At 41.6% G+C, this 17,009-nt stretch overlaps 1 protein-coding gene across 1 annotated transcript in view; it reads left to right on the top strand.

The window, feature by feature from the left end:
* The window catches only part of RSPO3 (R-spondin 3), a 63,262-nt gene that overhangs the window by 31,210 nt on the left and 15,043 nt on the right, over window positions 1–17,009 (top strand). The window contains exons 3-5 of the mRNA XM_075708292.1: window positions 5,340–5,531; window positions 7,020–7,166; window positions 9,545–9,742. Of these exons, the coding sequence (XP_075564407.1) occupies window positions 5,340–5,531; window positions 7,020–7,166; window positions 9,545–9,742 (537 nt within the window). The remainder of the gene's footprint in view (window positions 1–5,339; window positions 5,532–7,019; window positions 7,167–9,544; window positions 9,743–17,009) is intronic.

Here is a 17,009-nt window from a genome sequence, read left to right as displayed (position 1 = left end):
CTGGCAATCTATTTAGCAGTGATAATACAAACCTATCAAACCCATGTGTACTTGCTCTCCCAGTGCTGTCCCACCACTCCTGGGCTTTCTCCTTGCTTTGCACTGCATGTTGCCTAGACGTTGGTTCAGTGGTTTTGCCCCACCATTGTCTGTTCCACTTCTAATGCATTTCCATGCAGAGAAACACTGTCCAAAAAAGAGTCTGAGGAAATACGTTGTGGTTTGCAAACTGAATTCCTTAATGACTTTCTCATTAGAAGAGCTCACTGCCAAATGTTGTTTGTGTTTGCCTAAAGGGCAGTCCACATGATTAAGAGTAGCTCTGCTTTACATGAAGTATTGTTTTCAGGCCACTGCCACAGGCAGCTGCTTTGCACTAGGCAAGAGAGAGAAAAATGAACACCAGTGAATGCATGGAGTGATTAAGCGACAGGAGAACTCATGGGTATCCTGTCCCAAATCCCCACCGCCCCAAGGGCTAGTGCCCACACAGGTGCCGTGTGGTGGGTAAAGCTGAGGCAGGACCTGGGTCTCGCAGCGAGGGGCAGCCCAGCCGGGGAGGCTGAATTCCAGAGCAGCTCTGCTGTGAAAACAATTCCTATGAGAACGCGCAAGCCCAAGAAAGCAGGAGTAGCAGCAGCTCTTTGGCAGGGATGGATTTCATTTGCCTAGCACATCTATTTCAAGAGTGAGCCTCTAAATTGATTTCTTGTTGTTGAAGATTGGTGATGAGATAGTGCACCTCAGCTGCAGCAAATGGGCAAAGAATATTCTTCTATTCCAAGCTTTTCCCCTGGCTGTCAGAACATATGCCCACCTGGATTCCTCCTGCATTTTCTTATTTTCTTTTTTTGATCCTATAAATTTTAATCTATATAAAGTAAAACTGTTAGAAAAATTTCATTGCAAAGGTTTTAGAATTTATTTGCTGTATGCCATCAAAATCTCCTATCACTGAAAGTTCAGATTCAAATTCAGCTCCTTGTCCTTAACTTTCTATTTTTAACAGAGAGACCACAACTCATTGTTTCCAGAGCAGGGCTTTGGAAAATATTCTGAGAAAGGAAAATCCCCAGTGATTTCATTTGCTAATGAGGCTTAAAACTAATATCTGGACAAACAGTTTGCACAAAAAAAAAGTCTGCAAGCCAAAAATGGCTTAAAGACAGGCAAGGGAAGAGAATAGTTTGAGATTAACTTAGTGTCTTCTCTGATCTCCAGTACTTAGGTTTTATAAAAAGAAATATGGAGGGATGGATTCTGGACCTAAAGCCAGTCACGAGCCTGCACATACATCCTTTGTACTTGATGAGTCAGCAGGCCTGACTGACGCTTGTGTAAGAGATGAGGAAGAACTTGTCTGTGGGTCTCTGTGCTCCCACCACTTGCTTTGCCCATTGCTGTGTTGTATTTTCCATCCTTGAGATTCTAGGATTTCACTGTGCTCAGAGTGTTTGAACACAAGAAGGAAGACTGCTCAATGGCTGGTGGGGTCACCTCTAATGGCAGATACTGCTCCTAACAGCCTATGCATAGAATACTTTATCCTCATCAAAGTCAGTTCTGAGGGTTGTGGAGAATTTTTTGTATTTCATTTTATTTGTCTTATAATGGAGCACGTTGCACCAAAGACCAAGTGGTTACAAGCAAGAGCATTCCTTGGACCTATTTGCAATGCTAAAGCCCAGACCTCCTGGTTCTGCAGCCAGTGCCTAACCCATGAGGCCACAGCACCTGCCCCTCTGCCAAAAGACTGGACGTCTCTCTGCCCCATTTACCACATCTAAAACTTGTAACTAACAGGAGCAGTGTTTTTTCACCTGTAGACTTCAAAGCATTTCTTAAAGTGGATATATATTACTTACCCATTTTTACTGTTGACCTAAGTATAGAAATTTGAAGCAATGCTTACACCAGGTGTACCGTGGCCGGATTTCACCAGATGTGGTTTATGTTCCCAGCTTGTTGTGGCACATCACTTAAACTCTGAGCTCACAGTGTCTGATATGGGGGAAAACCAGGTAAAACTTCTGGTTGTTTCCTCACGGTTATGGTGTGCAGTTGCTGAAGTGCTTGAGATCTGCAGGCACTAGCACCTTGCTGCAATGAGAGAGGACTAGTAAGGGCCAGTTCTGTACCCAGCAGTGGTTAAGTTCCCTCCCTGTGGCAGAAAGATGTTTCAGAGACTGAGTTTGCCCTGTTTCCTCCTGGAATCCCTTCGACCCCACTTGGCCTCCATTGGAGGGGAGGGACCAGCCCCTACATTGCAGGGATCAGGCAAGTGCCTGGATCTCAACTAGAGAGGGAGGAGGCTGAGAGGTAACATGAATGAGATCTTCAGCTGGAGCTTGGAGATGCCTTATTTCAAACATGCTATCTCATTTTCTAGACACAAATATTTTTCCTCCACCATTTATTTTCTCCCAGGTTCAATGACAAAGCCCAGTGTTGTGCTTTCAAACAGTACCAGTTTCTGGAGCACTCAATTGTCCCTGCTTTGCTTCTTGCCTGAACCAGATTAAGGGTCTACCCAGCATTCAGAGCAAGCAAAATGAGAGACAGCTTCATTACACAGATACAGGGCTCAAAGAAATGCCAGGCACAATAGGGGACAATCAAAAAAGGATCCCTTTAATAGCTTTCAAGAGAAAAAAAGTCTGTCTTCATTTAAAATGTCAATTCTGACTTTTCAATGAGACTTTTGTTCTATGCATTTCCAAGAACAGGAGCTTGTTTTGCTTCACATGTTGAGTTATAACATGGCATGAAATCAACCTGTAAATGGAGCTTGACTTACACATTTTAACTTATTCCTTGCTCTGTAATACTAACAATATGATTCTCCATTTGGAACTACAGACTTTCCTTTTTTGCTGTCTTATTTGTATGAGATTTATCTGGGACACATGAAAGGAGGCAGAAATTGTGAAAATGGCTAGGAGTATATTTTATTTTACACTTAATACTTCTGGAGTTAAAGGGGACATGGAAATTGGCCATGTAATGGATCTTAGCTATAGAGAATTATCATCTTTCGGTAATAAAGTATTGCCTGTCTCAAGGGCTCACACACAGAGCTTGACCTAAAAGCAGTTGCAGATAATGTTTTCTCTGTCAAGAGAATCTATTCGTAATGACGTGTCACAGGTGCTCACATGTAATATGTTTCCCACCAAAAGTGATCATCCATATTTTATATAGCAGCTTTGATGACAAATATTTTGTACTTCAGCTGCTTTTTCTTCCCTCTGTCAGAGTTAATGAAGGAAAGTCACGGATAGTTTTTAAATAATGTCAGCTTCTTAGATCACGTTACTGTGTCTGCCTTTGAAAGCAGCTTCATACAAGAGCCACAAGACAGGGGAGGGAGACACAAGGACATTTGCACTTACTTAACTTTAAAAAGAAAGCCAGTTTTTCAGGCTCTTAATTTCAAAATCAGTATACTCTGTATCTTTGGAATCTTCTCAGAAAAAAAGTATGCTATACTTGTTGAGCACTCAGTATTTTGAAAGTCTAGTGAAAGAAAGTCCGATAACTGAATTGGGGTTGCAGCTTCTCACTATACAGAATGCTGTTTATTCTCATAATAGTTGTGTGTCCTGGTGGTAAAAACACTTTCCTCCAGGTTGTTCTACAAAGTGAATGCCTCAGGGGGCACAGAGAATTGGGTTCGTACACTCTCATTGAAGTTGTTTGTCCGCAGCAGGGCCAAAGTTTGCTCTTCTCCTGCGTGTTCAGCCCTACTGAGAGAAATAATCCTCATTCCTCATTCTATTAATGAAAGAGGAAAAGTGAACTTGAGCTCCCTTTGAGGTTTCTCAGATTGCGGGACTGGTCATCAAAACCTCAGAGATTAGAGGAGTGCTTTTCCCATTCATGGGCCATGTCTCTCCTGCCAAAACTGTAAGTGAACAAAGTACAGAGGTATTCCTGAACTTCCCTGCCATCAGCCAAACTCCCCTGAGCTAGCAGAGTGGTGGTTTTCAACCTGTAAGCCATGGATTCACATGGGTTTCTGGTCTGCCTCCAAGAGATCCACAGAAGGGAGCTGACAAAAGCAAGCTCATTCTGTATGCAAGCTATTTAGCAGTGTCTGCAGATAAAAATAAAATCAAAACACTAAAATAGGCAATCAAAGTATGGCATGTGCATATTTATAAAATTATCACTGGCCCGAGGAGAAGGCAGAACAGGAAGGCAATAGTATTTACAAGCAGGATTTACAAATGTAAATGAGGACTGAATTTCTCTTACATATGAAATATAGAAATGAAATATGAAATATGAAATATACATATGAAATATAGCTTACACTTAGAAAAATGCCTGAGTTTTTCATACAAGACAAGGCCAAAAAAGAGGGGACACAGGCTCTGGAGCTATTTGATGCTTAATTATTTTTCAGATCCAACTCCTATTGAAGAATGCAACCAAAAAGGAATTAAAAGTAGGTAACAACTTCTAAAGTACAGGAAGATGCAAACATTATTCTCTACCACTGAGAAGTAATACACTGATTAACATCTGCTACTGAAAAGACAGTCTGCAATAGCATCCTCTTTTCTGCTACCCCCAAGCCCCTAAAGAAGAACTGAGTAGTCTTAAGCAGTGAGTGTAATAAGTTTTCCTTTCCTTGTCTGAAGAATTAGAACAATTCAATTGAAAGGCAAATATAATCCTACCTGTGCTCCATGCTGGGACTCGAGCAGGGTAAATGCCACAGTTAAGTCTGAACATCAGGTTGTAATTGTTAGAGATTAAAAACATGCCAGAGAGAACATTCCAGGGAAAGAAGGAGGGTGAGAAGGATGGCTCTCCTGTGTCTTTTTATTAAGGCAAATTAGCAGCAGATCTTACAAGGGCATATTCCTGCACAGCAGAACTCAATCAAATGGCATTTAGTCAATGAAGGAAATTATACACTAGGTTGATTTTTAATCATCCAGCTAGGAAAAGCAAAGGTAAGTGAACATGTATTTATCTGCTGAGCCAAATGCATACAAGGCAGAAAAGCCACTGAAAATAGCTAAAAGAAAAATAACTGTTCTCTAGGATGCTGCTGTTCCATAAAATCTATTTCAAATATAATTTGCTGTTAGCTATTTCTGCAAGATGTGAGCACATCAGCTGGGCTTCTTTTTTTATGCGGATGAAATAATGGCTGAAATGAAATGTCAGGTCATAAGAGACACAAGAAAAATTTAAGTAATCTTTAAGCTCTTAGAGAGGTGGATGGTCCACCCTTCCAAGTACAGAGGAACCATTATTTCACGGTCTTGTCTAACATCTTGTTCTCTCACCTTTTTTTTTTTTTTTTTTAATGCTTGTTTTCTCAGTGCATCCTAACGTGAGCCAGGGTTGCCAAGGAGGGTGTGCTACATGTTCTGACTACAACGGATGCCTGTCATGTAAGCCCAGGCTGTTTTTTGTTCTGGAGAGGATTGGTATGAAACAGATCGGAGTATGTCTTTCCTCGTGTCCAAGCGGATACTATGGGACACGGTATCCCGACATTAATAAGTGTGCAAGTAAGTGCTGGGGAAAGGGGAAGCGCATGGATTTGTTTGTTCTCTTTTGAATGCTGTGTCCCCTTAGGAGTCAAGTCAACAGAGAAGCAGACGGACAGGCCGTGTCTTTATTTGTTCACTTCTTTTATAGTAGTACAGTAAATATTAACCCGAGCAAGAAGTTAAGGTGAAAGATCACAAAACTGCCTAAAGCTCAGGGATCCTGGCTCTGCATGAATGACCTTCCTAGGACCCAGGTGATGGTCTCCTCCTCTACACCTCCATGCAAAAGGGCAGTGCCAGTGGGCACCAGGCACTGCCCTCCGGCAGCGGCAGCTCTGAAGAGTGGGGGCCGAGGGACGCTGAATCTTGGTGGCTGGAGCCATTTAATCCACTGCCCTTACCCGCCTGACCTCTGCGACAAGGAGAGAAGATGGCAGGTGGCATTCCTTGGAGATGTGGTTTGCCCTGGTCTCTTTATAGCTTGTCTCACGCTCAGTGTAGTCCTCTAAATGCCTATAGCAGCTGGTCAGGTTTCAGCCTGATTTGGGGGAAGTTACCGATTCCTGTTGCCTCCAGGCTGGGAGACAGAGAACCCAACTCTATTCTTTACCGCTCAGGCAACATTTTGAGCCCACTATGTGTTTTGAACCATAAATGAACTGGAAAAGATCGCAATGTCCTCCCCACTCCTCTTTTTGTTGTTGAATTCACTGTTTTTAATCCCGCAGGTGATATAAAAACATAAGAGCGACGGCCAAGCAAGTCTCCCACTTTTTACCTGGTAATAAAAGTTATTTAATGAATGGACCCCAGAGTAAAGTCTTACAGAGTAACTTGACATTGTAACCTATTTGCTCACTTTTTAGCAGCGTGTGGCCTTGCATATCAGACATGAGCTGTGCCATACACAAGTTTTTATGTATTTCTTTTAAAAATATCTGAGAACTGGGAAATACACCACTGATGCCAATTTGGGTAGTCATATAGAGAATACATGAAATACTACAGGACATCTGATTGAACATGAGGGAGTCATTAAAAAAGAAAGAAATAGAGGTTGATGTAAACCAATCTTAAGCAGATTCTAAATTCTAGCATGTTTTTATTTCTCTTGGATGAATGGATATAAATGTGTGGAACTGGCCCGGTACCTGTGCCCTGTGGGGTTAGTTAGTACCTATGCTGTGTCAGTGTAGGGCAGAAGCAGTATATTGTTATTCTGATGTGCTGTGCTCTGTCTACCATTTGCATAGGTCTGCAAGAAGACAAGCAGTGTGAGGCCGTTCAGCATCAGGCCATCCTTATTAAATCCTCACTCATTCCAAGGTCACTTGTGGCTGCCCTCACTGTGGGTACAGGCCACGAAGAAGATCTAAATATAACTTGCTTCCTTTGAAGATTGTTTAACATCATTGCTAGAATTGTGTGATTCTTGTATATGTGAGAGACCCCATGGTGTTTTGTGGCAAAGAGCAACAACATTGGTATTTACTGTTTGCGTTTCAGAATGTAAAGCTGACTGTGATACCTGCTTCACCAGAAACTTCTGCACAAAGTGTAAAAGTGGGTTTTACTTGTACAGTGGAAAGTGCCTTGAAAAGTGCCCTGATGGGCTGGAAGCCAACAATCACACGATGGAGTGCACTAGCATCGGTAAGTCCAGCCCCCCTGTGTCCTGTCTGGTTTTCTCACAGGGGATGAGGGATCTAAGGAGGGCATGAGCTGCAAGATCAGTTACACCACCAGGGAATTGCAACTTAAAATGGAAATGTTCTGCATCCCAAGATGTATCCCAGCACAACAAACTCAAGGTATTTCCCAAGTCTGCCATTTCATAAGAGGCACAAGTTCGGTTGCGCCCCACAAACACAGCCTTGATGCTAAGGGCAATTCTGCCTCAGGAAATATGGCCTGTTTGGTCTGCCTTGAGGTAGAATGACATCCATCTCTTAACTTGCTCTGTTACGGTGTTATGCAGCACTGCTAACATCAAAGGTTCAAAAATCCTGAGCCAGACCCCACATGTAGTTGAAAGATTAAAATACTAACTGCTTTGCTTTAGTTCCCTTGTACTACCTGAGCCTTCAAAGCATGCATGTGTCAACGTTTTGAAGCTTACCTTCACAAAGGTGAAGTCTAGAAACTAAAACATTAGGGAAAAAAAAAAACCAAACCCAAAATGGTATATGTCCATAGTCACCTGACTCCAGAAACTGAGGATTAAAATAAAACACCAAATAGTGTGGCACTGTCACTGAAGGAATGAGATTGGCGACACTGGTCCTGTGACTCACTGGCTGCGGAGAAGAGACCTGCTTTTGTATCTCTGACTCACAAGCTCCAATTATTCACGCTGGGGCAATTTTGGAGGTCACCACACCTAACTGTCTGCTCCATCCCTCTGCCACCCCTCTGGCTGAAAGCAGAACGAGTGATATATTTGCCTCTGGGTTGCTGCAGTTGACATCCCCTGCCATGGGCATGCCGAAGCTGCGGCAAGGTTCAGCTTATTTTAGTACGCTGGCTGTGAATTGTGGTGGCTGAGGGCTGCTAACTGCGGTGGAAGCGGTAACCTCTTCAGCCACCAGCAACCAGGGAGTAGTTAGGCACAGTCTGGCCATGATGGAAATCTCCTCCCCCACAGTATCATGCACATAGCTCTCCCTGGCACTGCGTTTTTTGGAGGGGAAGTAATGCAGGAATAAAAATAATGTACAGTAGTTTGGCATTTTCCTGCTCAAATATATATTAGTTCAGGTGGTCGTGATGGTTTTTATGGTTTTATTTTCAAGCAAAGACTTTCATCTTTGAAAGAAATTCAAGGGATCGTTTTTGTTTCTTGATGGCTATTTCCAAGTGCTGTAGACTTAGCTGCTTTAACAATGAGTCAGTCTCAACTAGGAAAAGCCATTTAAAGCTACGGAGGAAAAACAGAACCTTTTTGTGCACGTGAAGGCCAATTATTTTAACAGGAGAGCTCTAGTGTAATATGAAAAACAAAATGACCCACATGACAATTCACTGGAGGAAAGCTCAGAGATTGCCTGAGGTCAGTTATATTTTTAGGTTTTGGAAAATTTGGAAATTAATTCTGGAGCTGGAAAAAAGTTGACTTACAAATTCCTCCTTATAGAGGGGCTGGAAGTCTTTCCTTCTTCAGCAGTAGTTTATAGTCTTAAACACGCATGTGAGCAGAAAGTAAATATAAATGTTTACTATCTTTTATCAAGAGAAGGATACTGAGGACATGGCACAAAAGAAGAATAGTTATTAAGAACATGTTTTTAAGCTTCCAAGGTTACTCATATTTTTGCCTACACTGTCTGGGCAAGTGTCCAGCTGTACACCTTTTGAGTTTCCAGAAGTACAGGATGCACATTCAGATCACTGTGGTTTATAAAGTGTAACCCACATTTTTCTGAAAAGCTTGCACGCCCCGACCCAAATTCTCATCTGCTTTGCCTACTTACAGCTTGTATATGCTACAGATGATGGCTCTTTCACTATTTAAGCTGAATACCAAGCAGCAGGTCACCAAAGATACCTGATCCTTAATGTAATGCCTTTTGATATCAGTTGTCCTTTATAACTCTATTGATTTCCAAACTCAATACCTTTGAGACCAGCTGCAGCAGCTTGACCCAGTGACTTCACTCTCCTTTCACATAGGCATGACCAAAGTTTAATTCCACTGAAGCTACAAGGATTTATACCTCCACAAAACCAAAGCAACCTCAGAACAAGCCCCAGTAACTGATTTCATTGAGACCAATTTTATTGTTGTTGCTCCGTATCAGGAATGGAATATATGAAACAGCTATTACAAAATAGTAACTGACATAATTATTTGACATTATTTGTGCAGTATATCTTCAGCATTCCAATTTCTGTCAATTCACTGCTGCAAATCCTGATTAATTCCATTAATTTTTGCCACCTTTTGGCTGATGCAGAAAAAAATTAATGTACCATATGCATTGTGTATACAAAAAGATATTGGCCAGGCTCAGCTTGTCCTATGTTTATTGCAGTGCACTGTGAAGCTAGTGAGTGGAGTCCATGGAGCCCTTGCACAAAGAAAGGAAAAACATGTGGTTTCAAAAGAGGAAATGAAGTAAGGGTCAGAGAGATCGTACAGCATCCATCAGCAAGGGGCAATCCTTGCCCAGCTACAAGCGAGAGCAGAAAATGTATTGTACAAAGAAAGAGATGTCAGAAGGAAGGAAAAGGTACCACGTTATCATCGTCATAATATGAGATTGGTATTGTGCTTGTTTAATAACTCACATCTGAATTCCCAGGCCTTGATTGCAGGCTTCACCAAAACTCCCATTGATGTGGTGTTCTTTGGGCTGGAGAGAGCTGTGCCCTTTCCTGGAGTAAATAAAGTCCTAATGCTGCTCAAAAAATGCACTTTGTGTGATCTAGAGAGGACAGGGTGGGCTGGATGGGAAGGCACATTCTCTCTCGGTTCTGCTGAAAGAGCTGCCAAGATGAGGGGTTGCATGTGGAGCTCAGAACAAAAAGATCTATCATAAAATATGTCATGGTGGGAGTTGTTTGTTAGGTATCAGGCAGCCAGGTTTCATACTTCAACCACGGGATTCCTCCAAACCGATTGCTATTTCATGCTTCCTTACAGGTAAGACCGTAACTCTTGCAATTGCAGCGCTGTGGCCTCTCTCCCACCCTGAACTCTTTCTGTTCAGCTCTGGCTGAACAACGTGGCCTGATCCTGCCATCTGCATCTGTCTCACAGAGCATGGGAGAAAGACCACAACACTGCGTGGCAGCCAAGGGAAACTACTTTTGGTTTCACCCAGTAAGCAAGAGTGCCAGCAGAACTGCCCCTCCATGCGAGCCAGATTGTTGGACTTGGTCCCCATCATGGCACCTAGTGAATGGCATCCCACATGTTAAGAATGGGAGATGCTTAAGGCGGCTATGAAATAATAATTTACACAAATTCTGCCCAGTAGGCATTGTTGTTCCATTGTTCCCTTTTTCCCCCTTCTTGCAGCAGGGAAGTTACTTGCTCTGTCACCAGTGCAGTTACTCTGGTTGGCACAGGAGTGTCAATGGAATATTTCCTTTTCCCCATCCCTTCTATTCTCTCCATCCTTCCCATTTCCCCATCCCTTCTATTTCTCCCCTCCCTCCCAACTCAAAAGCAAGTTTTCACCCCTCTTGAGGATGAGTGGAACAGGTGGAGCAGCTGCGCCCTATGTGAACATCTGTGAGCCAGCATGAGCTGCTGGTACCACGTAGTAACTTACTGATTCATTGTTAAATGGTCACTTGGGTTGCTTCAGATTACTTACAGAAATGTTAAACATGTTTGGAGCTTGTAATCCTTTTGAAGGTTGGCTTGTTCACTGGAGATATACCTCATAAGAAGGGAAATAATGTTAGAAGGAGGATCTTATGAACCAGATAGCTACAGGTGCCTCCTCCTCACCCAAGAACTGGCTAGATGTACTGATTTATGGGAACCTATGGGGTAGATGTCACCTCCTCCTCCTCCTTGTGTCAGGCAGTGCCTTGAAGAGGTAGAGAGGTGTATCTGCCTCAGGGGAGCAGCCAAGGCAAGCTATTTATGGATTCCCTTATTGCTTAGAATCTATGTCCAAAATGTCCATGATTGCTTCTGCTCCTGCACAGTGGCACAGCTTGAAACACAGCCTCTCATTAGCCCACTGTAACTGGGGGAAGAGTCCTTTTTTTTCTACCAAAGCTAATTTTGCCAGAGCTGAAAATATAGGACCGAGCTGTAATTTTGGAACTGTGAAACTGTTTTTTTGAGGTGATAATGATGTTGTGTATTTGCTTATAGCAATTTGGCAATCTCTTCAGATTGGACAAGACATTTCTCTTTGAGAAATGCCTGCTGTTCCTGTGTAGTAAATACTTTAGAACAAACTACTCACGTATTTTACTGTCAATTCTTATTTTATGGGATCTAAGCCAAACCATACTTGAAAAATACTGTGCACCGCAAGAATTCATTCACAATCATGAATCTTTTTCTTTCTTTTTTTTCCTGCAATGTGCATAAAGGTGGTTTTTTTTCTTCTTTTTGAGCAAGTCACAGACTATATTCTAGCCTGTTTTACACTCAGTAGACAATACCTTCAAAACCAATGCAGGCAGATGGAACCTATGTTCCCATTCTACCCGTGCCCTTGGGATTTGTATGTCTATGTCTGAGAGCCATTTTTTTTAATGTTCTGAAATCCACCACTATATACTCCTCAGTATCCACAAAAGTCTGTCCCATTCACTTTCATACTCCTTTGCAGGGAGATTAATTTAACATTTAAAAAAAAAAAAAAGAGGAAATTCACACATAAAACATTAGGTTAAAATAGTTTTAAGGGATGGATTATGGTGACAAGACAGGAAACTGAGAATTAAGCTAAAAGTTTTCCTTCTGTTTCTGCTGGAATGGGGAAATGAAGCTTTCCAACTTAATCTCCAGGCAACTTATCTTCCCTACTGTCACTGTCCCTTATTACACAGAGAGAAACTTGTGTTCCCCTTTGAACAACAGAATAATTGCACAAGAAACCAAGCCAGGCTCTGTTCTTATGGCTAGCTGTGTCCAGCCAGGGAGTGCAGAAGGAGGTAACAACAAAAACATTTTGGGAAAGTGAAGGGAAAGTAAATATGTTTGTATTTACTGTTAAGAAATATTGAAAATGCTCTCTTGTATTGTATGACTCCCCATTGCTGCTCAGGCATTGCTTTGGAGTTCAGCTTTCACGGCATTGGCTTTTGAAGTCTAGCAGCAGACCCAGCAGTTACCAACAGTGCTGCTAATCTTTTCTCCGCGGCCATGAAGAGAGAGTTAGCTTGGTCAGCCTTTGCCATTTCCATGTTGAATAGACGTCTGTGGCCGAGGGAGTTAGGGCAAAGACCACATGATGACGGGGTATGCTCGTCACAGATGCCTCAATGACTTTGCTCAAGAAGCTGAGGTCAGAGACAGGATGTTAGTCAGTTAAGTCGCTGCTATCACACAGAAGCAAGGACATGGTTCTGGAATGGCTACACAGAACAAGATAAAATGGATGAATAGGGTTTTTTTTGTTTGTTTCCAGCTGCTGGTGTGTCATTAAAGCTGGTGAGATCTATTACAACTCTTTTTTTTTTTCCCTCTCTGGCTATAAAATGAAGTTTTACTGGGAGAAGGTGCTAGTATTTTCAGAATGAATGCAAACAAATGGGAATAATGAGGATACAAATAGCCTGACTAGCCTAAAAGGTTCTTTTTACTCATTTTAGCACTAAATTAGTTGATCCCAATGTGTTCTGATGCAGTAATTCCCATGTGTTTCACATACAAGCTCCTTTTATAGTTCATTCCCATACAAACCTCACTGTAATTTATTTCCTAATTCTCCTCTTTTAATCCCATGATGGTGAGTACTTTTTAGTCTGCATGACTATATGAATTTAAGTTCCAGTTTCTTCTTCTTCCTTTCTTTTCCTCACACTTTTTGTTTTGTTCCCTCAGTGCAGTGCACTGTTACTTTCACCTTCCCACACTTAACATCTTTTTGGCTCCTACCTTTCACTGATAGACATACATTGAGAGTCACGTGTTTCCTGTAGCCATGTCTACTAATGGCAAATGGCAAATAGATGTAGTGGAAAAGCATAACTTGCAGAGGTCTTCAAACACTGCAAATTATCCATGAATATAATTTCTTTGCCTTGATAAATGTGCTCTGGCCAAACACAAGTCCCTTTGGACTGCTGTCTGCAAATGCGTGAGATTGACTTTTACTGGCCAAAAGACAAATATCAGAATTGCATACAAAAGTATTTGTGGGGAAGGAATTGCATGTTTTCATGCATGAGTAATTCGGACAAGAAGAGAACATTCACCATATGACTTTCTGTTGAGCCCCAACTAAACCCCCCAGAGAGCAGACAGTTTTAAATGCTTTCCGAGAACAAGTTCTGATTGTTTGAAGAGACTAAAAACACTTACCAAAAGACTAAGTGGGTAGTTATGAACAAGGAAGACATCTTAGAAAGCTGGGTATTATGCAAGCCAATAGATAGGCTACATTGGTTACACAGTTGTATTGTTGTAAACAAATAAATAATACACATCAATCATTGCTTGTTCATATATTGATTCATTTGCATGCTGGTGGCATTTAGATGTTCAAAGGAGAGAACCAATGTTAACTGCATCCTGTTCTGTGCAAGCACAGACCAAAGAAAGTTCCTGTTCCTGACAGGCAAAAATTCAAGCATTAGACATGAAGACATGGTGGGATGAATGCAGAATAGCATATTTCTTTTTCACTGTGGAGTGTAGGAATTGTCACCTTGTACAGTCTGAAGCAGGATACTGTTATGAAAGGAAGAGGGGCAATGTTAGTCAAAATTCATGAGACTGCAACCCCCTGGAGACAAGGTAGCTTGTCAGTTAATGGTTTGTGCTGTAAGGAGAATACAGGTATTATGCTGTGATTTTTTTTTTTTTTTAGTGTACAGCAAGAGTAAGAGAGAAAGCAGCGTCTTTGAGATGAGGAGCTGAATTCTAGATGCAGACTGGTGAACAGAAGGGAACCAAGGGAACAGAGTTTATTGTTGAGCAGTTTTAATTGGGAAGTGTATATATCTTGAGGAAATAAAGTAAAATAAATGCTTTTATCCTGCACTGTGTACATGTGAATACAAAAATCCAGGTTTGATTTGAATAGCCTAGAAAACTGATACTCAGGTCATCTCTGTTGTTTCTTTGAACTAGTTCCTCCACCCCTTATTGCTATATGCCTGCATAATGCTTCAAACATATTAATCAGATCATGTCTGAAAATGTCTTCAGTTGGCTATGGTGTGAGGAAGGAACCCTATCAGGCATCAGTCAGATTTCCAAAACCACCACTGAGCTAAAAATCCCAAGCCATTCATCAAGAATGTATTTTAGCTGAAAACAATGTAACTCAATACTAACAAACTTAAAATATTAGGCAATAAACTAATTTCACTCACTTAACTCAAACTCATTGAGTTACCCGCCCTAATGTACACTCTCTGATGCCATATGGATTCATGTAACAATGGAGCACAGAGGGCTCTGGAGTCTGAACTAAGTTGCCCTTTTAGTATTTCTCACAAAGAAAAGTTTCAGCAGTTGATCTCCGTTTGAGGTGCATTAGTTTCATTAACAGTCAGTTGAGCTGTCCCAGACAAAACAGAGAAAGAAAAAGAGCCTCTACTAAAATAAAAGACGCATAAGTTGCATTACATTTTAAAATGTACATGGAAGTACAGTAGTCAAGGAAGCCATCTGAAATCAGTGGGAGTTTCACCACTTCTTTGTACAGGTTTTGAATTGTGGCGCATAAAATCAGGGTTTCATGATCTTCACAACCCATAGAAACTCCTATGTAGCCACTTACAACTTGCATAAGTACGCGCCACATCAATGTGTTTATTCATGTAATAGCCATTTTTCCCTAAAAATTCTGGACTGCTAGGCCTCTGGAACAGTTGTTTGTGCATTTTGTTGAGCTCTGTTGTCTCACTGGACAATCTGAATTTGATGTGGATGCAATTTTCACAGAGAGGGTTCTGATATCTGAGAATTCAGACAAGGAATGACAAGCTGGGACTCCACTGAGCCTCTGTAGGCTTGGCAAGAGCATGATGGGATTCACTGCACTTAAGCTGGACAGATAAAAATTAGTTATTTCTGTCAAAACAAGGGCCACGTTAATGGTGGGGTTAATACTGCACCTGGGGAGGGGGATCCCTGACACTGTAAGATTGATTCTAAGAAGGGCAAAATAATTTGCCTCCTGAAAGTGCCTGTTTCTTTCCGACAACTGTTAAGGACATCCTAGTATGAGTGATCTGGACTTTTACCCGCTAACTTTTAAATTAAAGGGCACATTTTCTCCATCTGCACGGTAATGACTTCACAACACTGCAAAATCTAAACCAAGGTTCACCCAGGCTGACTCTGTAAGCAAGACGAGCGTGTTTCAGGGGATCCATGGGTCAGCCACAGTAAAATAAAAAGTAGAGCTGAAAAATACTCATTCCCAATATTAATTTCATTTAGTGTTGGCAAAATCAGGGTTAGAGCACTGTTTTGTTGTGTTTGTTGATAAGCATCTAGTAATGGCGGTACACCTACTTATTCAAAGGTGAATTGCCCTTTACAGAACAAGCTATGAATAGTCTATCCCTATACACTCCACACCAAAGATAAAAGTCCCTTCCCAGGGCAATGGAGGCCCACATCGGTCCAGTGATTCCTCAGTGTACTATTTTTAAACAATTTTTTCTGATTTAAAGGGGGAAAAAAGAAAGGAATTGGGGGACATTCTGGATATTTTTGGTATCAAGTATTTTTACTTAATCATGTTTAAGTCCTAAGCATTGCTATGTGGGAAAGTAAGATATTCCAATCACAGCTCATCCCAAAAGTCACATCCTCTCCCTTATGTATAGCTCAGCGGCATTTAAAATGAGAGGGCTGGAGCATGTGAGCCGGGGAGACATCACAGTGCACAGTTCGCTCGTATAACTGTGAGAGATGGGGTGTCCTGTGTGAAGGTCACTAGTGTGGTTATGGTTAATGACCTTATTCCATGGCAGGTCACAGGACTTCTGAAGCCTCAAAATGAACACAAAGCTAATTACTGCATCCCTGTGTTTACATACTGCCTACGCCAATGGGTCATAACTCTGGCCTTTGTGACCCTGAGTTACTATAATTGAGGAATCTGTCTTGTGAAGAGTTTGGTTGTTTATTTTCTGTTTGTTGCTGCCAAGAGGACCTCTCATTTCCTTTCCTTGCGGGGGTTTTGACTCTTTAACTTTAACACATTTCCAGCCTCCCAGAGTAAGGCAGTTGAGACTGGGAATCTGCTAGTTGCAACATGAAGTGAAATGGCGTCCCAGGGGTACCTTGAACAAGGCAGGGCACGGACAGCATAGGGCTGCCCACTGCTGCAGGACGGCAGACAGGGGCGTGATCTAGAAAAGAAATCTGGGTGAGAAGGGTTAAGAGGGGAAAAATAGGGCTGATATGAGTCTGAGTGATTTGTGAATCCAAAATAGCTAATAGTAGAGGATGTACTGGCTCTACAATTCAAGGGCTGAAAAGGTAGGAAAAAGCCATTTTTAAACTTTAATCATAGCATTTTCAAAATTTAATCACAGGCAGTTTTGAAAGTCAAAATAGCTAATAGTAGAGGATGTACTGGCTCTACAATTCAAGGGCTGAAAAGGTTGGAAAAAGCCATTTTTAAACTTTAATCATAGCATTTTCAAAATTTAATCACCAGCAGTTTTGAACGTCTTATTAGGTTGCTATCTGCAAACTGAGACCTTAAAATCTGAACTAATTAATAGTAATACTGTGTTTTACTACATGTTTATTTTGTTTGTGTTAGCGTGAACATTAAATTCTCATCACGCCTCCCAGTTCTGACAGACACTTATCAACCACACAAGCAGGTAATA

This window comes from Pelecanus crispus, chromosome 3 (genome assembly GCF_030463565.1).
Source record: "Pelecanus crispus isolate bPelCri1 chromosome 3, bPelCri1.pri, whole genome shotgun sequence".
Classification (NCBI taxonomy): Eukaryota; Metazoa; Chordata; class Aves; order Pelecaniformes; family Pelecanidae; genus Pelecanus; species Pelecanus crispus.
Note: the sequence above shows the minus strand (reverse complement) of the source record. Positions and strands in the feature narration are given on the sequence as shown.